Source organism: Peromyscus leucopus, chromosome 4, assembly GCF_004664715.2.
Source record: "Peromyscus leucopus breed LL Stock chromosome 4, UCI_PerLeu_2.1, whole genome shotgun sequence".
NCBI classification, from domain to species: domain Eukaryota; kingdom Metazoa; phylum Chordata; class Mammalia; order Rodentia; family Cricetidae; genus Peromyscus; species Peromyscus leucopus.
This window is the reverse complement of record NC_051066.1, coordinates 137,265,901-137,289,541: the sequence shown is the minus strand read 5'-3', so window position 1 is coordinate 137,289,541 and position 23,641 is coordinate 137,265,901. Positions and strand designations below refer to the sequence as shown.

Here is a 23,641-nt window from a genome sequence, read left to right as displayed (position 1 = left end):
ATGGTCATGTTCAGTGAACTGTCATGAGAGGTAGTAGAACAAGGCACAGAGAGTCAAACAAGGCATTTCAGGTCTGCTGTGTGCACTTGACTCTGTCTTTGAGGAACCTTAGAGCACTGAAGTGGCTTGAGGAGAGGAGAAGAAAGAAGCCTCAGCACCTAAGCCTTCTTTAGGCTACAAAGCAATAAAACCAGTCAAAACCCATGAAAGTAAGTTTGGCTATATAGATACTGTGCTGGACTAGTTTTCTATGGATTTGTCATAGGCTAGAGTCATCAGTGAGAAGGGAGCCTCAATTGAGAACTTGACTCTGTAAGAGTGGGTTATAGGTAAGCCTGTAGAGCACTTTCTTAATTCGTGATTGATGGGAGGGCCCAGCCCATTGTGGGTGCTATCCCTGGGCTAGTGGTCCTGGGTTCTATAAGAAAGCAGGCTGAGCAAGCCATGAGGAGCAAAGCAGTAAGCAGCACCCCTCCATAGCCTTTACATCAGCTCCTGCTTCAGGTTCCTGCCCAGTCTGACTTTCTGTTCTGTTTGAGTTTCCTCCTTCAGTGATGGACTATGATGTGGAAGTGTGAGCCAAGCAAACCCTTTCCTCCCCAAGTAGCATTTGGTCATGGTGTTTCATCACAGCAATAGTAACCCTAAGGTATCTTCTAATGATTTTTTAAAAAGAAAAGTAGAAGAAAGAAAAAGTAAAAGATGACAAGAAGAAGAAAAAGAAGAATGATCACTAACCCACCAAACCCACTGGAATAATTCAGTTTGTAAAATCTTTGAGCCACTTGGAAGGAAATGTGAAAATAAAGGGACTATATTTGCTGTTTAGTAGATATCCAGGGTAAATGTAGCTTAAACGGAAAATGGACTTAGAATGAGGATCTGCTGTGATGGGTATATCCTGTCCCTCTTCTTGCTCAGTATCGTCTCAGTGTTAAAAGAGGGTAAGAGCAGTAATAATCCCCTGGAGGCATCAAGGATGGAGCAGGAGACACAGAGTATCATGTCTTTTGAATGGTGGAATTGTCATTAACTTGTTTTTTTTTTTATGGTGTGGAAAATTCCAAGAAAGATAGTCAATTTATGTAGGCTTGGGCAGTGGGAAGGTGGGTGGTGATATCTGGTTGTCTTGGCCAAAGTTAGTAATTTCCAAGAAAGGAAAGATAAACATTTAAAACAAAACTGTTTTTAGAAGTTGATATAAAGACTTTGCTTATCATGCCAATTTTTATATGTCAGTTTTTCTTTTTATTATGAAAATATGAAATATATGCTCATAACTATTTCTGTGTGTCATACTAGCTAATTTGGAACTTTTGTTTTGACATAATGAAATTCCAATGTTACATACAAAGAGATTAGAAGTAATTCTTTAATGCCATATAATGTCCAATTTTGGTAGATGGGCTAAAAAAAAGTATTACCTTTGCTCCCTGTATGAGCATTTAGCTCCTCTCTCCAAACAGGGGGTGGAATCTGTTTCTGCTCCCCTTTAATTGGAACTGGCCTTATAACTTGTTTTTGACCAGTGGAGTGTGCCAAAGGTGACACTGGCAGGTCCAGCTCCAGTTTGTAAGATGACTGGCAGCTTCCTCTCTTGGAAGTCATCCGTAACACAAGAAAGCTGACTACTCTAGACTGCTATCCTATGAGAAGGCCCAAGCTGCCATCGAAGAAGAATGAGTCCTGTCCTAACCATCTCAGTCAGGGAATGGCTCATGTGAGAGAGGACGCCATGTCCTGGTCTCTAGCTTCCCTTTCATGCACAAAAAAATCTCCCAGCTAAGCCTACTCAGAATCATGAGAAAGACATTGTTTTCTTTAAACCATTGGATTTTGAGGGGTTTTTTAAAAAATTGTTTTTAATGTGATAATAAGCTAAAATGCAAACACATGTTCATGTTCCTCTGATTGTTTAAAAAAATAGCTTGGGGGGGGGGTGCTGCTGGAGTGGTAGCTCAGCAGATAAGTAAGTGCATTGGCTGATCTTCCAGAGGACCCAGGTTCAATTCCCAGCACCTACATAGCAGTTTACAGCTGTCTGTAACTCCAGGTCCAGAGGATCTGACACCCTCATAAAGACATATATGCAGGCAAAACACAAATCAATGCACATAAATAAAAATAAATAAATAATTTTTTAAAAATAGCTTTTTGTTCTTAGTTTATTAGAATCAGGGTCCAGATAAGATGCAGCTCATTTGAAAATGAAATTTTTATTTTGAATTTACTCTAAAAGCCTGAATTCTGTGCCCTTTTTAGTGTTCTCTTGGTTTCCATTAAAAAACAAAAATAACATTTGGATTGGGACTGGAGAGATGACTCAGAAGTTTAGAGTACTGGCTGCTCTTGCAGAGGACCCAGATTTGAGTCCCAGCATCCACACAGTGGCTCACAACCATACTTAAATCTTGTCTTTGGGGATCTGATGCCCTTTTCTAACCTCTGTGGACACCAAGCATGCACATAGTGCACATACATACAAGCAGGCAAAACATTCATATGAAAAGTAAATAAATCTAAAAAAAACAAAAACAAAAAAACTGAATTTTATTTTATTGCGAGTATGGGTGTGCATGCATGCACGCGTGCATGAGTGTGTGTGTGTGTGTGTGTGTGTGTGTATGTGTGAGCATTCATGTATCATGGCTTACATGTGGAGGTCAGAGGACAATTTGCAGAAATCAGTATCTTTCCATCTGAGTCCTAGGAATTGGACTCAGGTTGTCAAGCTTGGTCACAAATGCTTTTACTCGCTGAACCATCTCATTGGCTATATAAGAATATTTTAAAGCACTATGATTTTCTTTTTAAAAAATATTTTTATTCTTTTTAACTTTTCTTATAATCTACTTTGGTCATATTATTTCCCTCCCTCAGTTCCTCCCAGAACTTTTCCAACTCCCTATGCTCCCAGCTTCATGTTCTTTCTCACTCTCTTAAAAAAAAAAAAAAACTAAAAAAAATATTCAAAGGACAAAAAATAGTAAAACATAACAAAAAGCATACAAAACCATGGATTCCATTTTATTTTGGCCAGCTACTCTTGCCTCTAGTATGGCTGATATATCCAGCATCACTCTGTTAGAGAGTGCTGAATTTTCCTTCTTCCAGCAGGTATCAATTGCAGATAGCTTCTTGGTTAAGGATGAGACTTTGTGTCCACTTCCCCTTCTCTGTGCTAGGATTTTGTCTGGCTTGAACTTGTGCAGATCTTGTAAGTAGCACCCTCCCCTACCTCTCTGTTCTTGGAGACAGGGTCTCTATGTGTACTCCTGGCTGTCTTGGAACTCCGTGTGTAGAGACCAAGCTGGCTTCAAACTCATAGAAATCCACCTGCCTCTGTCTCTTAAGTGCGGAGGTTAAAGGTATGTACCACCACACCCAGCCAATACTGTCATTTTGTTGGGCTAATTGTTTGGCTAAGAAGGAAGGATCATCTTCTCTAAGGTAAGGAAAAGTATATGGTCTATAGAGGTTTCTACAGACGAAAGTGCAGGAAGCAGGACTCAAGAGCAAGCCCTCTGGTAGCTTACAGCTCCCACAGACACCTGCAGCTGCTGTCTTCTCTATGTAAGGCAGGTAAAGGAGGCTCATGATAGCCTAGAAGACAGTGAAGGATCTTGACTTAAGGAATAGGATTGTTTCCTTACACAAACAATTGGATTTCTTTTTCTTTTACTTTCTCTTATGTTTCATAAGTCTCTTGAGGTGGAACCGTGAATTTTGTCCAGTATTTATGGCTGTAGTTTACAGTGGTAGCTATTACTACCAATGGCTACCAACTGGGATCCTTTGATTCTGTCCCACAGTCATGCTCTGAAGTACTTATTCACCCTGTAATTTAGGGCCTGAAGAGATGGCTTAGTGGTTAAGAGTGCTTGCTGCTCTTTAAGAGGACCCAACATTGGTTCTCAGCATTCATATCAGATGGTTTACAACCTCCTCTAAGTCCAGCTCCAGGTATCCAGTGCCCTCTTCTGTTCTCTTTGGGCACCCCCACACATAGTGCATACACATAGAGACATACAGATACATAAATAAGTTAAACAAAAGAATAAAAACCCACTGCATAAAATATATCTTTTAGCCTTTCGGTTGCTGTGACAAACGTCTGAAATAAACAGCTTAAAAGAAAGGAAGCATTGGCTCCTTTGACTCATGCGTTCAGAGGGGTTAGTCCACTTCAAGAAGATACGGTGGAACACAGAAACTCATGTCCTGTGGCCAAGCGTCCGAAGAGACTGTCTACTGCAGCCTGGTTTCTCTGCCTGTGGGATGGCACATTTGCGGAGGTATTACCTGGCTAGTTAATCCTCTCTGGAAATGCCATCAGACACTCAGGAATTTGCTTGTTTATTAATCTCTTAGGTACTTTAGTCCCTTGAAAGTATCTAGCAAGATTGACCATTATAGTAACTTAATGATTCCCTCATCTGTCTTAACATGCTTATAACATACCTCTTTAATCATTCAGTTTTGTTTTTTGTGGGTGTTTTTTGTTGTTTTTTTTTTTTTGTTTTTTTTTTTTGGTTTTGTTTTGTTTTGGAGACAGGATTTCTCTGTGTAGCTCTGACTGTCCTGAATCTCGCTTTGTAGACCAGGCTGGCCTCAAACTCACAGAGATCCACCTGCCTCTGCCTCCTGAGTGCTGGGATTAAAGGCATGTGCCACCACCACCCAGCCTAATCATTCAATTTTAAAGTTCAGTTTCTGGTTAAAAAAAAAAAAAAAGCCCCTTTTACTGTTCTTTCTAAAAAAATGTAAAGCTGTTTTTTACCTTTTCCCTTGAAAGGACAATTCGGATTCAGTTTGCCAAATTCCATGAAAAATTCTTAGGGCATTTCTTTCCAACAATCTTAAAAACAAAGTATCAAAGAGGAAAAATTGAAAGACCTAGAGAGAGCATCCACATACTTCTCACCTAGATTATACCATCAACATCTCCCTTTGTCTGGTGGCATCTTGACTGTTATCTGGTGGCATCTTAACTGTGATTATAGTCTCACTGAAATCCAACATCTCTCTGGAAAATCCTGCTATCACTAGAGTTCTGAGTCTTTACTTTCAGGTATAAGCTTTGGCTCTGCCTAGGTTTTCTTTTTTCTTTATTAAAGCTTTGTGCTTATTGTTAAAGACTTTAGAGCTTTTACTGCTAATGTAAATGGGCTTTCCCTCCTTCATTTCTCTAATCAGTCATTTCTATCATATGGGAAAGTTTATAATTTATGTATATTGCTAATATAGCCAATCATTTTACTCAAATTTCTTATTGGGTAAAACGTTTGTCATGTAAGGATGAAGACCAGAGTTCAAGTCCCCAGAGTCCACACGAAAGCTGTGTTGCTGTAGCAGCTGCCTGTAATCACATCATACAGGAGGTGGAGACAGTGTTCCTAGAGCAAACTGGGCTAGCCAGACTAGCCAAAACAGCAATCTCCAGGTTCAGCAAGGGATCCTGCCTCAGTATATAAAGATAGAGGGTGACCAAAGAAGACACCTGATGTCAACCTTGGGCGTGTGTACACACACACACACACACACACACACACACACACACACCCAAACACACATGCACCTTCTTGTACTTGTGCCACTTCTCAGCTTTTGTAAATAAAGCACTGGAAACATTATTTACCTGCTGCTCAGTGAAACCCAGCAGTCCCCATCACAAATAGCAGCACTGGCCCTGTGCCTTTGCATTTGTGCCATAGAGGCAAGGTCCTGCATTACCTGCTACTAAGTTCTGCTGGCTGTCTGAGCTTGTGGTGAGCCCAAGCTCTCTTCTAGCTGGTGGTGCATCTTCCAGTTAATGGGTCTCCATCTTTCTTTTCTCTCCCTGCCAAGCATGATGCTTGCAAACATTATCATTCACCCTTATTCTGGGTAGGCATAAATAACACAATGTGTCACCAAACTGTCACTTGAATTATAACCTTAAAAGTATGGGTGATGGCCCTTTTCTGTAGAACTAAAGGCTGTGACTTTCTGGCCTCTATCTTCCCTCCCTTCCTCCCTCCTCCCTCCTTCTCTCCTTCTCTCTCTCTCTCTCTCTCTCTTTCTTTTGTCTGTCTGACTGTCTTTCTCTCTGTCTCTCTCTCTCTCTGACACACCACACACACACACACACACACACACACACACACACACACACACACACACACACACCCCTTGTTATCCCCACAAGATAGAGTTTCTCACTGTCTTTCAGCTGGGCTGTCTAACCAGCAATCTCCAGTGATTTTCTTGTCTCTGTCCTCTCCAGTGCATGGTTTAAAGATGTCCTCATGCTTGGTCAGTAGGCGCTCATAGCACTGAGCAATCTCCCCAGTACCACTTTACCTTTCTTGTTTTTCTAGTTAGTGTATGTTTAGTACTTTCATCCCAGGAGACTTCATACCATTCTCCCTGCCCATCAGCCCCTGGCAACTAATCTACTTTCTGTCTCTGTGCATTTACTCTTCTAGATGTCATATATAGATGAGATAATGCATCGTGGGGCATTTTGTGGATGCTTTCTTTCACTTAGCATAATCTTTTCAGTTTTATCATGTTTCAGTATTTATTAAACCTCTCCCCTGCCAGATGTTATGGCAAATACATAGGAGGATGAGGCAGAATCATGAGCTTGATGCCATCCCAAGGTACATGACAAAGTTATACTTCAAAGGAGTAAAACAAAACAAAAACCAGAAAAATGCTATCCAGCTTTATGGTAGAAGAATATTCTACTAGATAGATGTTTCACATACTTACCCATTCATCAGTTTCTATTGTGAATGATACCATGGTGAGCTGATAGTAAAGCTGTATATGCTTTTGTGTAAGCACATGTTCATTCTCTTTTGCATATGGCCAGGAGTGGAGTGGCTAGATAAATTTGGCAACTATGTATGTAGCTTTTTGAAGAACCACCAAAATCTTTTGTTCAAAGTAGCTACACCATTTTACATCCTACCAGTAACAGAAAGCTCCAATTTCTTCACATTCTCACCAGTATTTGTTCTCTGCCATGTGATTGTAGTTGTCCTGGTGGGGTGCAGAGGGATTTCATTGTAGTTTGATTTATGTTTCTTTAGCTACCAATGGTGATGAGCACTTTTATATTATTATTATTATTATTTGTTTTTGTTTTTTGAGACAGGGTCTCACTATGTAGCTCTGGCTGTCCTGAAACTCACTATGTAGACCAGGCTGGCCTTGAATTCATAGAGATCTGCCTGCCTCTGCTTCCCAATTGCTGCGATTAAAGATGTGTGCCATCATGTCTGGCAATGTTGAGCACTTTTAAATGTACTTATTACTCATTTGTATGTCCTTGGGCAAAAGTGTGACCAAATCTTTTGCTCATTTTTAACTAGATTGTCTTTTTCTTAAGTTGTAAAATATCTTCATATATATTCCAGGTATACCTTATCAGATATATGATTTTCAAAGCCCCCTTTTATGCTGAGTCTTAAACTAAGCTCCTCATGAATGTCAAGAAAGCATTCTAAGATCTCCAGCACCATCTTGTAATTTACTGACAGTGACCTTTGAAGTCCATTTTTACTTTTGGTGACTCTCAGTTGATCTGCCGTTTTCTTCTTTCACTTGTGCTGGGATTCTGTCTGAGGCCTTTCATGACTCATCCAAAAATATGAAGTGCTCACTAGAGAAGGATAATTGTGTGTCATTCTTATGTTTGGAATTATGTAAAGCACTTATGATATTTGAATCTTAGATGGTTTTTTTAATTAAAAAAAAATCCAGAGCCAGATATCAGGGTGAAAGCTGAAAGATCAGAGAAGTTGAACAGCCAGCCACTAGTTCTTACCTTTATGAAATCCTCAGCCTAAAGAGAGAAAGAGTTCCTGTCTTCTCACGCCTTAGATACCTTTCTCTACCCAGACATCACTTCCTGGAATTAAAGGTGTGTGTGCTTCCCAGTGCTGGGATTAAAGGTTTGTGCCACCACTGCCTGGCTTTGTTTCCGGTGTGGCCTTGAACTCATAGATTCAGAGGATCTCTGCCTTCCGAGTGATAGGGACTAAGGGTGTGTGCCACCACTGCCTGACCTCTGTGTATAATCTAGTGGCTGGCTCTGTCCTCTGATCCTCAGGCAAGTTTATTAAGGTACACAATATATCACCACACACTTACTTCGAAGCATTTGCTAATTATATTTAAAGGAACTTAGAAATTAAGTACTTTAGGCTAATAAACCTATTTATGGGCACTTACCCTCAGGAAATAACTTTTGGAAGAAAAAATATCCTATATGGGCAGTTGTTCCTGTACTGTGACCCCTAAGAGTGAGCAATTGAAGTTCATATGACACGGAGCAGGATTCATTAGAGTTAAGTCCACTGCAGTACATTATTAGACTGTTAGTAGACATTTTAATTATGAAAGCCATACAATGAGAATATGTACGATAGTGTGAGGAAAAGAAAATATATGTTTGTTATGATTGAAAATATGTATATTTAGACACAGAAGAGTATTGAATTATTACTAGGTAGTTTTATTTTCTTAAACTTCACATACTATAATTATCTTTGTAATTAAATTCAGTAAATTTGTTCCTGACATTGGTAAGTTGGTAGTAGAAATAGTAACAAGCGGTTAGCTCTGGATGTGTGTTTATCTTATTATCATAGCCTTTTTAATAGCCGTTACTTTTATCACCATGATCATCAGGCTAGATTTAGAAGCCAAAAAATATAGTTTATTCTTTTTGTTTACTAAGAATTTGAATCAAGATGTTTAAATTTTCTTTACCTTTTTATCAAATCTAAACACTGATACTAATTTTATTTTAATATTAGAATCACTATATTCAGTCATTATAGCTTGGACATTTGCTAAAAAGAAAGTTAATGATGGTGATGTATATTTTTTTAAAGGCCAGAGTTTTAGAAAGAAAATGTAATACAGATGTAAGCTAGGGGTCAGTAGGAAGAGAAGGCACTTGGGAACAAGAGAGCGCACACCAGAGACAGGAGTGTGGCTCCTCAAGAGGCGGCCTTGATGGCAACTCTTAACAAACAGGGCAGGGTCACAGGACAAAACACCTTCTCAGGGTGTCCCATGAAGTAGCCACTACAGTTATTTTACATATAAGTAAATCCCTCAGTTTAATTTCAAGCAGATCAAAGATTCAATAGTAGTTTTGTTTGTTTGTTTGTTTTTTGTTTTAAGAACAAAAAAAACCCCAGCCTGATCTACAAAGTGAGTTCCAGGACAGCCAAGGCTACACAGAAAATTCCTGTCTTGGAAAACCAAACCAAACAACCAAACAAAGAACACAAGAAATAAAAATGAAAAAATACAAAAGAAATAAAAATGAAAAATATAAAACAAGGAAATACATGCTTGTGAGTAGTTCCATGAATCCAAGATGAGGCCTCACTTTGAGTTGCTCCACCCAAACTGAGTATGTGGGGGTCCTAACCTTCTGATGCTTGGCTTCACCTAAGTGACTGTGTCCTAGGAACATGGAGGGACCACAACTTTGGTTGGGAATACAGGTGGTAGGCCAAAAGGAAAGGCCAGGCCTGACTAAAATGGACTTTGTCTCTGGGCCTGGCTTGAAGGAGACAGAGGCATTTTCATGTTCTTATATGTGGGAGGACTGTGAAAAGAAAGCACTTGTTGGCTCAAATGTTTAAACAGGAATTACACTGGGTCTTTTGTTCTCAGTCCAAAATGGTCAGATTTTTAGGTCCAAAGAGGGTGGCTTTCCTTTCCTCCCTCTTTCTTTTTTATAAGCGGAGTTACTGAATGCAAAGATAAGGGGGATAAAAGAAACAAAAAGAAACTGTATAATTTAAGCTTATCAAATGGTACAGAACATCCCAGCTCATTTCTTAGCACAGCTACCAAGGAGCTCCTGCTTTAGAACTCATAGCTAAGAAGCACATGAGCTTCTTGTGAAAAGACCTACAAGATAGAAAACCAGCAGTGGGTATTTGATTGGTGACCTAGAAACACAGATTTGGAGATTGCAAGATCGTCATCATAGTTTTTCTCTTTCTCCTCAGGCTTAACAAGGAAAAGTGGCTTTCTGCAAATGACTGATAAAGCCACCCTTAGAAGCACTTCTCAGGCCCTCATGGAGTAGCTGAAATTTGTCCTGCAAGGCCCTCTCGCCTGCTGATCACCCAGAGTGATTGTCACCATGGCCAGCAAGAGGAAGTCCACCACCCCATGCATGATCCCGGTTAAGACTGTGGTGCTGCAGGGGGCCAGCACAGAGGCTCAGCCTGTGGCAACTTTGCCTGAAGGTCCCCAGCAGGATCTGCCCTCAGAAGCACCTGATGCCAGCAGTGAGGCAACCCCAAACCCCAGCAGCACTGAGGGCTCTGCCCTGGCAAACGGGCACCGGAGCACTTTGGATGGCTATGTGTATTCCTGTAAAGACTGTGATTTCAGGTCCCAGGACATGACTCAGTTTGTAGGGCATATGAACTCAGAGCACACAGACTTTAATAAAGACCCAAATTTTGTATGTACAGGATGCAGTTTCCTGGCAAAAACCCCCGAGGGGCTTTCCCTGCACAATGCCAAGTGTCACTCAGGGGAAGCCAGCTTTTTGTGGAATGTGACCAAGCCAGACAATCATGTAGTGGTAGAACAGAGTGTCCCTGAGAGTACTAGCACATCTGACCTAGCAGGTGAATCTGCCGCTGACGGGACTGATGGACAGGCTGAAATCATTATTACCAAGACACCAATCATGAAGATAATGAAAGGCAAAGGCGAAGCCAAGAAAATCCATATGCTTAAAGAAAATGCTCCCAATCAGCCTGTGGGTGAAGCTTTGCCAAAGCCATTGGCTGGGGAGGCAGAGATTAAAGAGGGGGACCACACTTTCGCCAACGGGGCAACTCCAGTCAGTCAGGCATCTGCTAGCACCTCAAAGCCCCCTCATGCTGCCAATGGGCCCCTGATAGGAACAGTGCCAGTACTACCAGCTGGTATAGCACAGTTCCTCTCCCTCCAGCAGCAGCCCCCAGTGCAAGCCCAGCACCATACCCACCAGCCCCTGCCCACATCCAAGGCCCTTCCAAAAGTCATGATCCCCCTGAGCAGCATCCCAACATACAATGCAGCTATGGACTCCAACAGCTTTCTGAAGAACTCCTTCCACAAATTCCCCTACCCAACCAAAGCTGAACTCTGCTATTTGACTGTGGTGACCAAGTATCCAGAAGAACAGCTTAAGATCTGGTTCACAGCCCAGAGGCTGAAGCAGGGAATCAGCTGGTCTCCTGAGGAGATTGAAGATGCCCGGAAAAAGATGTTCAATACAGTCATCCAATCTGTGCCTCAGCCCACCATCACAGTTCTAAACACACCCCTTGTTGCCAGTACTGGCAATGTACAGCATCTCATCCAGGCCGCTCTCCCAGGCCATGTTGTGGGACAGCCAGAGGGCACAGCAGGGGGCCTCCTGGTCACTCAGCCATTGATGGCCAACGGGTTACAAGCGTCAAGCTCATCTCTCCCCCTGACAACTGCATCTGTTCCCAAGCCAACTGTGGCACCCATCAACACTGTGTGTTCAAATACAACATCAGCTGTGAAGGTAGTCAATGCAGCCCAGTCACTCCTCACAGCATGCCCCAGCATAACTTCCCAAGCCTTCCTTGATGCAAGCATCTACAAAAACAAGAAGTCTCATGAACAGCTGTCAGCCCTGAAAGGAAGCTTCTGTCGGAACCAGTTCCCTGGGCAGAGTGAAGTAGAGCACCTGACCAAAGTGACAGGCCTCAGTACCAGAGAGGTGCGGAAGTGGTTCAGTGACCGGCGGTACCACTGCCGGAACCTGAAGGGCTCCAGGGCCATGATGCCTGGAGAGCATGGCTCTGTTCTCATTGACTCTGTGCCAGAGGTGCCCTTTCCTCTGTCCTCCAAAGTTCCGGAGGTGACCTGTATCCCAACAGCAACCTCACTAGCAAGCCACCCTGCCACAAAACGACAATCTTGGCACCAGACCCCAGACTTCACACCAACCAAATACAAAGAGAGAGCCCCAGAGCAGCTTCGAGTTCTGGAGAGCAGCTTTGCACAAAACCCGCTTCCCCCTGAGGAGGAGCTAGATCGCCTGAGAAGTGAAACCAAAATGACCCGAAGGGAAATCGATGGCTGGTTCTCAGAGAGACGGAAAAAGGTGAATGCTGAGGAGCCCAGGAAGGCTGATGGGCAGGTACCTCAGGAGGAGGAGGGTGCTGAGGAGGAGGGTGGAGATGAAGAGTTGGCCAGTGAGCTGAGGGTTCCTGGAGAAAATGGCTCTCCTGAAATGTTTCTTAGCCATACCTTGGCAGAGCGGAAGGTCAGCCCCATAAAAATCAACCTCAAGAACCTGCGGGTCACTGAAGCCAGCGGCAAGAGTGAGCTTCCAGGGCCGGGTGTCTGCGAGCCTGAGGAGGAGGGTTTGCACAAGCTGGTAGAGCAGCCACTGGGCAAAGTGAGCTACAAGAAGACGGCACAGCAGCGTCACTTGCTACGGCAGCTCTTCGTCCAGACACAGTGGCCGAGCAACCAGGACTATGACTCCATCATGGCCCAAACAGGGCTGCCCCGGCCAGAGGTGGTACGCTGGTTCGGAGACAGCAGGTACGCCCTGAAGAATGGCCAGCTCAAGTGGTATGAAGACTATAAGAGGGGCAACTTCCCACCAGGTCTGCTCGTCATTGCCCCTGGCAACCGAGAGCTGCTGCAAGATTACTACATGACACACAAGATGCTGTGTGAGGAAGATTTGCAGACCCTCTGTGACAAAACCCAAATGAGTGCCCAGCAGGTCAAGCAGTGGTTTGCTGAGAAAATGGGTGAAGAGACCCGGGCGGTGGCAGACACAAGCAGTGAGGACAAGGGCCCTGGGACTGGAGAGTCTGTGGCAGTGCACAGAGTGCTGGGTGATGCCTATTCAGAGATGTCTGAGAACAGTGAATCATGGGAGCCAAGTGCTCCTGAGGCCAGCTCAGAGCTCTTTGACACTTCGAGTCCCCAGTCTGGACGTCAGCTCGGTAAGGGGCTCATGGGATCCATGCATGGCCTTCCTCTGAATCTGAGGGAGGGTGCTGTCACAGTGGGTATGGGTGGCAGGTTTTATTGTCTCTAAGGCTACCTGGCAACCAGACTAATTGCTGAGGAGTAAATTCCAGGGAACAACTAGCAATAGAAGTCACAGAAGTAAAAGGCTGAGAATTGGACTTTTGTTTTGGTTCCTGTGTTTATTTGTGGTGGTGGTTTTGGTTTAAATCCATGCAGGGAAGAGAAATAGTAAACTTAGAGGGACTCATGCTTTCCTAGCCATTTCTTAGTATTGATTAAGATGTCATCTGAGTCACAAAAATCTCAGGCACTATGTGGAAGACAGGGTTAGGAGTTCAGAGGAAATTTAACTCAAATTGACAAGCAGGAGAGATTCTTTAATGGTCTCATTTATATGTGTGTGCCTGGTGCCCACAAAGGTCAGAAGAGGGCGTCAGATCCCCTGGAACTGGGGTTACAGGCAGTTCTGACTTGCCATGTAGGTTCTGGGACTCAACCCTGGGTCTTTTGGAATAGCAGCAAGTGCTCTTAACCGATGATCCATCTCTCCAGCCTCACAGGGTGCTTTTTTCCCCCTAATGAAAATCTTATCTTAGGTTTGTATTGTTTTTCCTGATGTGGAAGAAATGTTTTTCATAATGGAAAAATCACCTCTGTTTTAAGAAATATGAAATCCAAAGTTTGAATTTTGCCCTTGGGTTTCCCTGGGTGGTGGTATTTTAGTATTCAGAAGTAACATTAGATTTTTAAGACACAGTTGTGAAGCCATCGACACGTCACATCCTCAGGTTTGTTTTTCTGTGTTTTGGGTTCCTGAGCTCCAGACTCTTCCTTCAATGTCCCTTTGCATTTGTCTCCTGATGGAATGCCCCAGCCCCGAGCAGCTAGACCAAGGGAGCCTGGAGAGAAGAGTGTTGCAGAAGCTCAAGTACTGGTCCTCCAAAATGGTAGCCTGGCCAGCTGGGTCAGGAAGGGGCAGAGGAGACCAGAAAGTGTCTGTGGGATTGGACAGCTGTGCAGGTCCTCCCTGGAGACTGCTGCTTCTGTGGGAGGCCCTAATCCATCCCAGTGCTGCCCCTGAGATCCTGTGCATTTCCTGGACAGTGGTGCACTGTGTGCATACAATGCCTGGACATTTTGTTTGCTTTGACCTAGTTCTCCTGCCCTATTTATTTCCTACTTAAGCCACAAAATTCTTACCCTCTCGCTGAATATTCTCCTTTATTTCGATATCTTTTTAAAAAGGAAAAGGAGATTTCTAAGTAATGGTTGTTGGGGGGAGGGTTGCCACCAGTGAGCACTTGCAGAAAGTGCTCTCACTGCCTCCTCTTCTTTCTTCTTCCCCCACTCTCCCTCCTGCTTCTTTCTGTGTGTTTGTGTATGTGTGTGTATACATCTAAGTGTGGAAGCCAGAGGTCCACATTGGATGTTTCTCCTTTATTGCTCTCTACCTTTTAATTTTTTAAGAAAAAGTTCTTCACTAAACCTGAAGCTCATTGACTAGGCTGGCTGGCCAGTGAGTTTCAGGGATCTACCTTTCTTTGCATACCCCTACCCTCATCCTCCAGAGTGTGCCTCTATACTTTTTTTTAAAGCAACTTTTATTGAATTTGTTCTTTGATAATTTTATACATGTATAAAGTGTATTGGTTACTGTAACCCCAACCCTTTCTACTTCTCAGTCACTTTCACAAATTCATGCCCCTCTGTTTTGGTGATCCACTGAGTTTAACCAGGATCGTCTGTGTGACCATGGGCTTGGAACTGTCCATTCGAGCCTAGTGGCTCTTCAGTGGGCACACAACTGAAGGCAATAGCTACCTCTCCTCTAGATTCCATCAGTAGCCAGTACTTCAATGGCCCTGTGAGCCCCTCCGCAATCCATGATTGTTGGTAGAACCAGTCTCCGCCCCCCACTTAAAAAATAATTTTAATCGTATGTGTCTGGGTGTTTTGCCTGCATGTATGTCTGTGTACCACATGCATGCCTGGTGCTCTTGGATGACAGAAGAGGACATTGGATCCTCTGGAACTAGAGTTACAGATAGTTGTGTAGGTACTGGGAACTGAACCCAGGTCCTCTGCAAAAGCATCATGTGTTTTTAACCACTGAGCCATCTCTCCAGCCTCCTAGGAATTGAAGGTAGCTGCTGTAAAGTTATTACTGCATTGACTGTGCCAAGCCCAGAAGATAGCATTTCACAGCCCTTTTCCTTTTCCCCGTGCCCTGACTCTTCCATTCTCTCCATTCTCTCTTCTGCGATGATCCCTGAGCCTTAGAGTGGGTAGTATAAACATCCTGTTTAGGGCTGAGCACTCAACCATCACTTATTCTTAGCACCTTGAGCAGCCATTTTATCAGGCAGCTCAGCGCCATGATAGTTTAGCTAAACAATACTAGTAAGTTTTCCCTATGACCTGAGACTTCCTTAGCCGTCAGTGTTTATCAGACACAAGTTAGTTCCCTTTTCTGGAGTGGGCCAGAAGTCCAATCAGAACGTGTTGTTTATCCATCTAATAGTTGTCCACTGTTAGACACATCTTGCCTTACAGATTGGTATTGTAGTTTGTAGGGTTCCTAGCTACTAAAGACTGTTGGTGCCTTTTCCTCCTCAACAGCATACACACACACACACACACACACACACACACACACACACACACACACACACATGTATGTATGTATGTATGTATGTATAATCTTCCAGCACTAAGGAAGCTAGCCAGCGTGGAGGAAGCTTCCAGCTCAGTTCCAATTTGACCTCTATCCTTGCAACCAAGGTATATGGGGTCTTCAGTTGTAGGGTCTTATAAATTAGTTCTGATGGGCAACCAAGAGAAATGGCAATGACTTGTATTATTTGGGGGTACCCTAGCTCCATGACCAACAACTCATAAGTTGGTATCTCACATTTGGCACTGGGGGTTTTGTTTAATAGACTTTCAGGAGTAGCATTATCTAAACATGCATATTTCCCTTATAACTGTCTCAGAGCGGAGGTTAGAGGAGTATGACACAATGCCTGTCTTTCTACATGGTTTCTGGGGATCTGAACTAAAGTCCTCATGCTGGTGTGGTAGGTCCTTTACCAACTGAGCCATTTCCTCAGTCCTCACAGTGCTTCTTGGGGTGACTTGTGACATCATGGAGTGACAATAGTGTCAGACATCGTTTTAAATGTTTGGGTTGACCCTTTTCCAGTGCAGAACAGATTGTCTCTCCCCTTTACCTGGAAGGTTTTGAATATATTAGTCTAAGTGTCCATACACTGTTCCCACTTCTGTGCTTGTGTGATGACCAGTAGGCTGGGATGTCATATCCAAGAGATGATGTTGATCAGAGAGTGATGTTATAAAGATGGTAGAGCAGGACACAGAGCCCATCCCTTCACCAAAACAACAAACAAACAACAACCACAACATACCCTAGCAAAAGACCGTTAAAACTTGCTTTGGAACTCTTTAGTTTTGCTGAACATTCATAATATCCAGGGCTGAGTGTGGAGAGGCTTGTCTAGTTTGGTAAATTTCTGTTTCCTGTGCAGGAGTCTTCTTTCCACACCCCTACAGCAGGCAGTCATGGGAACTGTGGCCCAGGTTTCTGATACTTGTTTTTACCAGTAAGCAGTAATGACTTTTGTCCTCCAAAACATAGAGCTTGTTTTGAGTTTTTGCCATTATAGAGGCCAGTCATTATTTAAAAAGAGTCTTTCCCCCTTGTAGTAAGCCAGATATTTGAAGTATCTTAGGTTCCCACAGAGACAACAGCAGAAACTCCAATGACCCTACAGCAGGAGGAGTACCCACTTGACTGGAAGTCTGGAAAAATCTCAGATGGCTCCAGCCCTCAGTGAACAAAAATCACCAATTCTGGAGGCTGAGAGAATTAAATTTTGAGTTACCACACACTATACATAGAAGGTCCAGTTTGCAATAGAAAATTACAAAACATAAAAAGAAATAGGAAAGTATGTCCTTTAACAAGAAAAGAATTTGACATTTACTGCCCTTGAGGAAGTCTAGGCAGTGGAATTACTGGTTAAAGATGTGTGTTCAACTACTCTCTGTCCAGTGAAATACAGGAAACCATGGGGGAAAGCAGAGAGAAAATGGATGAACACAATGACATTGGTAGCTAAAGAGGAACAAATGATAAAAACAAATCACACTCCAAAGCAAAACAGTATAATCACTGAAATGAAGTCTACTAAAGATACTGAGCAACAAATTTGAACAAGAAGGAAGGGATCAGAGGATGTGAAGAGATGATGAAATTACCCAGAAGTACAGAAAACAAAAAGGACAGTAGAGACTAAAGAGGCCTGTGTGACATAGATAAACATGAACCTGTGTGTTATGGGACTTCTAGAGGAGAGAAAGAGGCAGAAAGAATATCTAAAGAAGTAATAGCAGAAAACTTTAAAAATAAGATGAAAGACAAGAGCATACGCATCCAAGGAATTTAGTGAACTCAAAACAGGGTAAATTTAGTGAAAAGTAACTCATCACATAAGGGATCCTCAATAAGGTTAAAGGTTGAAGAGGGATACAGCTGAAGTCCTGAAAGAGGAAATCAGTTGAATCATTTCAAGATGAACAAAGGCTAAAATTCATTACTGACAAGATTGTCCTACTGGAGATGCTACCAAGAGTCCTTCAGGCTGAAATGAATGACATGGAATAGCAATTTGAAGCCACAAGAAAAAATAACCATAATAAAAAATAGTTTTATAGGTAAATGTAATGCCAGTACTATTATACTTGTAGTTGGTTTGCATTTTTCTATTTTCCCTGTATGATTTAAAATGCAAACTTCAGGTGAAGTATAAATCTGTGTTAGTAACAGGAAGATGAAGCCCGAGTCACTAATAATAATGCAGTAAAGAGCAAGGGAGGAGATACTCAGGGTTAGGGTCTAAATAACATGGAAACTGAGTGGTGTCAGGTTGCTTCAAGTCTAAAGTGTTAATTATGATCCCCAAGTTAAGCAAGAAAATAACAAAAATATAAAAAGGTGGGTCAAACTGAGCACCCTGAGAAAAACAAGTCACTATCCAAAAAGCAGTAAGGGAGGGTTGAAAAAGAAAACTAAGAAAGATCCAAACAAGTAGCCGAATGTCAGGAGTAATCTTTCTTTATCAATAATCATATACAATATCAATGGATTAATTTGTTCTAAAGACACAGATTGGTAGATTGGATCAAACCAAGCAGGAATCATCTATATACTATCAATAAGAGATTCACTTAAGCCGGGCGGTGGTGGCGCACGCCTTTAATCCTAGCACTTGGGAGGCAGAGCCAGGCGGATCTCTGTGAGTTCGAGGCCAGCCTGGGCTACCAAGTGAGCTCCAGGAAAGGCGCAAAGCTACACAGAGAAACCCTGTCTCGAAAAACAAAAAAACAAAAAAACAAAAAAACAAAAAAAAAAAAAAAAAGAGAGAGATTCACTTAAAATACAGGGACACAAAAGAAATGGAGGGTAAAGGATGGAGAAGAATTACCAGTGATTGGGGTCCTTGCCAAGGTTTCCAGTCTCTTGGTCTTTTATCCAAAGAACTGAAAATCAAGGATCACACAGATGTGCAGAAGCAGCAAGATAACTTCATTTGAAACAAAGCGATAGTGCAGGGTATCCAGGGAGACACTGTCATGATTGACAGCCGGCCACCCGAGTGAAAGCAGTCAAGAGCCCCTATTACTGTCCCAGGCTTCCTTTATGGGGTTCAAGAGGAGAAGCTGGTTACTAACAGGTATACTTGGGTGGTTCTCTGTTTTGATTGGTATATTAGGCTATATAATCATTACTCTGCATGTCCTTTCCCATAATGCATTTGTTTTAGTCATATGCCCACCCAATTATGCAGAGACATGAGATGGTAAGTAGGGGACTCTCCATAAGATATTACTAGAGGACAGTGTTTTATCTTAATTCACACGTACTCAAAACCAATTCAAGCCAGACTGGCCCTTCTACTCTCATACCCAGATAAGTTGAGAATGGGCTTGGATAGAAACTGTCAACATTTGATTGTTACTAGGGGCAGGGATACCATGGTTCAAATGGGAGTACATGTAGCCTGATATAGGTGGGATATTGAGATTTCTGAGGTCGTAAGGTGCTGTTTAGAGAAGGGTACATGTGTAGAGCACATGCAGATGAAGGAACTAGGCTGCCAAGTGCATTGCTACAAGAGGGGTATGTATTTGTGTACATAATCAAAACCAAATGGGGTCCCAAACTAAACTGTCTCCTATACTTTCCTGCCTCAATATGTCATACAGCAAGTAAGTACATGGAAAGCCAATGTGGCTGTATTATGGTGAGGCCAAATACTTTGAATGAAACATTTATGACAGACAGGATATTATATTTTGGTAAAGGTCTAGTACAAGACTTAGCAGTTATTAATATACACACTTGTGTCCAAAAGTATATAAAATAGAAATGGGCAGAATTAAAGGGGAAATGAGCAAAACTCTTTGGAGACTTTAATACTATGTTTTCAGTAGTGGACAGAAAGCCCACAAAGAAGCCAGATGAGATAGCATATGCCGAGAGGAGGCCTAAGGCAGGAGGATCCCTTGTTTAAGACCAGACCTGACAATATAGTGAGAAATTCTTCAACACTAAACAAAAGAAGCAGAAATCAAACAGAAGATCAACAGGGAAATGGAAGACTTAAAAAAAAAATCTAAACTTAACAAGGTGTGGTAGCTCATGCCTGTAATCCTAGCACTCGGGAGATGGAGGCAGGAAGACTACTACAGATTGGAGGCTTGGCTTGGATACGTAAGTTAGTTCTAGGCCAGCTTAGGAAAAAGGAAAATATTACAAATAATTAGAATTATTAGATACAAATGGATCTGCCAAGCAAAAGTGATAAAACACTTAGAAAAAAAATACAGGTAAAAACCTTCCAGACTTTGGATTAGGCAGAGGTTTCTTCTTTTTCTTCTCTCCTCTCTCTCTCCCTCTCCCTCTCTTCCCCTCTTTCCTCCTCCCCCTCTCCCCCTCTCCTCCCCGTCTCTCAACAGGGTTTCTCTGTGTAACAGCTCTGGCTGTCCTGGAACTTGCTTTGTAGACTAGACTAGCCTTGAACTCACAGAGATCTGCTTGCCTCTGGGCCTGTCTCAGCTTCCTGGGTGCTGGGGTTAAAGGTGTATGCCACCACTGCCCAGCAGCCAGAGGTTTCTTGAATATGATATGAAAATCATTGGCAACAAAAAATAAATAAATTGGGCTACATCAATATTTAAAGACCTTGAGCTAGGTGGTACACACCTCTAAATCAGCATTTAGGAAACAGAAATGGTTATGAGTTCCAGGCCAGCCTGGGATACATAGCAAGACCCTATCTCAAAACAGCAAAACAAAGTTTTAAGAAGATTTTCAAATCTTTTTAAAAGTATGGTGGCACATTCCTGTAATCTCACCATTACAGAAGCTGAAGTAGGAGAACTGAAAATTTGAAGCCAGTCTGGTCTACATAATGAGGCCCTGTCTCAAAAAGAAATAAAATAAAAAGCTTTTGTGCATTAAATGGTAGCCTCTAGAGCAGCATTTTTCAACCTGTGGGTTGTGAACCCTTTGGGAGTCACATACCAGATATCCTGCATATCATATACTTACATTACAATTTATAACAGTAACAAAATTATAAATATGAAGTAGCAACAAAAGAATTTTATGGTTGGGGATCACCACAACATGAGCTGTATTAAAGGGTCACAGCATTAGGAAGGTTGGAAACCACTGAGCTGGAGAGTGAAAAGGCAACTGACAGATGAGTGAAGACACCTAAAGATCATGCATCTAATAAGGAATTAATATTCAGAATACATAGAAGTACAATTCAACAAGCCATTAAAATGGGTAAATTTATTTAAATAGATATTTCTCTTAAGGAGAGAGCTACAAGCTCATGAAAAGATGGGCAACATCTTATGCTCGAGAGATGCCTCAGTGGTTAAGAGCACTGGCTACTCTTAAAGAGGACCTGGGTTCAGATTCCAGCACCCACATAGCAGCTTACAACCACTTTCAATTCCAGTCTCAGGAGATCCAATGCTCTCTTCTGGTCTCCATGGGGACCAAGCACCACATGTAGTACACAGACATAGATGCAGGCAAAACACCCATAGACATAAAAGTAATTTTTAAAAGACAAAAATGTTGAAAAAGGTGACTAAGATGTTTAGTTTTTAAGGAAATGCATATGAAACCTAGAGTGAGAGTCCAGCTCACACTTAAATATACTATTGCTAACATGTATACAAACAGAAAATCACAGGCATTGGTGAGGATGTGGGGAAATTGGCTTATAGTATATTGCTATGAATGGAAAGTGATTGATTAAACCTTGGAAAACTCTTCAGCAAGTCTCAAGAAGCTGAATAGAGGCTTCTCATCCAACCCAGAAAAGAGGGCCTGAGCTGACATTGTGCACGAATGTTCAAAGCAGCAATATTCATTCACAAGTTCCAAAAGAAGGAAACAACCTGTGCCCATTGCCACAGGAATGGATAAACAAATGTGCTATAAACATTCAATGGAGTATTATTCAACTATAAAAAAGGAATAAAATGCCGATACATTGCACAACATGGATGGAACTTGAAAACATGCTAAGTGAAATAAACCAGTCACAAAAGACAAATATTGTATAATTCTATTATATGCAGTCTTTAGAATAGCCAACTTTATGAAAATTGAAGGTAGAATGTAGGCTACTTCTGAGAGAAGAATTGGTAGTTATATAATGGACACCGAACTTCTATTTATGGTGCTGAAAACTTTCTGGAAACAGGGTGATGGTTCATAACAGAAATGTACATAATACTGAGTCATATACTTAGTATGGCTGTAATGAGAAATTTAGTGTTAGGTGTATTGAACCAAGATTTTTTTTTTAAGCTGGAGAGGGGATGAGTGGGTGGAAATAACAAGCATGGCAGAACAGAGCAGAGGTGGCAGGGGTAGCCATACTCTTGTGGTAGCATTGCCTCCACAAGCACCCTGGCTTCTTCTACTCCCCTGTCAACCTCAGTGGATCTAGTGTACCTAGGAGATGAGACTCGTGATCAGCTGCCCTGACTTTTATAAATGAAGACATGAGGAGGGGGCACAGTAACTGCCAAGATGCCATAACTCAGGGCTCTTATGGGCCAGGAGGCAGGACTAGCTGTTAGAATACAGGGGTAGCATCAGGGGTCAGTGATTGCAGTGATGATGGTTGCAGTGAGTGCCAGGAAGCCAAGAAGTCTGAAGGCCTTGTCAGATTCGGCCAGCATCCTGTCCTTAACCCACACTCTGCTCTTCTCTCAGACTGGAGGGGACAGTGGCATGGCATTACTTATGGAATTAAGGAATCCCCAACACCACTGATACCACCCAGGATAGTGAGGACTGGGCATACCTGGGAGGTATACAAGTTGTATATGACAGGTATGTGTTTTCTCCTCAGAAACAGACTGAATTTGATCTGATTACTGTGAAGGACCGGCCAGTCTGGGATGCTGTCTACCACGTGGAAGGACCAAACCTGCCATGCATCATCTTGATGGCCAGCTTTGCCAGGCGCCCAAGAGAGCCTCTGGAGGCCTCACTGAGCCCAGAACCTGCCGCCACCCTAACAACCCTCTGCCTGATACTTCTAAGCAAGTAGCAAGGGGTTCGCATCAGCCCACCCTCCCACTATGCAGGACCTCTCCTTTGCCTCCCAGGGACAAGCAGTTCAGATTGCATAGACATAGACCCAGAATCAAGTTTTTAGCATATACAGTTGCCCATATACATTTAATAAAGCATCCAACTACAGACATTCTCAATACATAGGAGCTCGGGTTAGCAAAGCAGTACAGCTCTGACAATGCCATGTCTGTTCTCTGGGAAGCTGAGACCACAAGGGCCCTCATCCTCTGCAGCAGCAGGAGTCACAGGTGTGCTCAGAACTGCTTCAGGCCCAGCCCCACTTGCCTTCTCAAGGGAACAGAACTGTTGAAGAGCGCTCTGCATCACTGAGTGGAAGCAAGCCACATTTGTGCCAGGCTTGCCTTTGTTCTGACTGATAGAGCCCACTGTTATCCTAAGTTCTGAACACAACCCAGCTATGAGATTACCACTGGATGCTTCCCAGTTTCTTTAGTTAACTGTAATTCTGATTTTTCATGGAGCTTGAATCATGGACCAACTTCTCCATTATCAGATCAGCTAAAGAAACCATTGTTGTAGAGTCCAGTGTACTGACCTATATGCTCCCTTCAGCCCTTCAATTCAGACTCCTTTAGAGCAAAAGGAAGGAGGGCAAGGTAGAGCCAGTTGCTGTGGCTTTGGCCACCATGGTGCTCTCAATGCCTCCTGCGGGTCAGAAAAAGTACACCATGGCTGGTAGAAAGAGTGAGGCTGAAGAGCTTGGGAGTTTTTTTAATGACCTGCACTGGTCTTGAACACAAAGACCTTCGGGTAGGAGTCCCTGGCAGAATGCCCTTGCCGCACACCAAGGACCTGACCAACTACTGGTTTCATGATCCAGAGGTGCTGGACATCACTGGATAGATTCCTGTGAGATGTTTTTAAAGTTTGAATTTTATATTC

The 23,641-nt window shown here is 42.6% G+C and overlaps 1 protein-coding gene across 4 annotated transcripts in view; it reads left to right on the top strand.

Moving 5' to 3' along the window:
• The window catches only part of Zhx3 (zinc fingers and homeoboxes 3), a 123,585-nt gene extending 100,726 nt beyond the window's left edge, over positions 1-22,859 (top strand). For all 4 annotated transcript variants that reach the window (XM_028868390.2, XM_028868392.2, XM_028868391.2 and 1 more), the window contains 2 exons: positions 10,026-13,016; positions 22,512-22,859. In XM_028868390.2, coding sequence (XP_028724223.1) covers positions 10,163-13,016; positions 22,512-22,522 — 2,865 coding nt within the window. In that variant the 5' untranslated portion in view covers positions 10,026-10,162 and the 3' untranslated portion in view covers positions 22,523-22,859. The remainder of the gene's footprint in view (positions 1-10,025; positions 13,017-22,511) is intronic.
• The last annotated feature ends 782 nt before the right edge of the window (positions 22,860-23,641 follow it).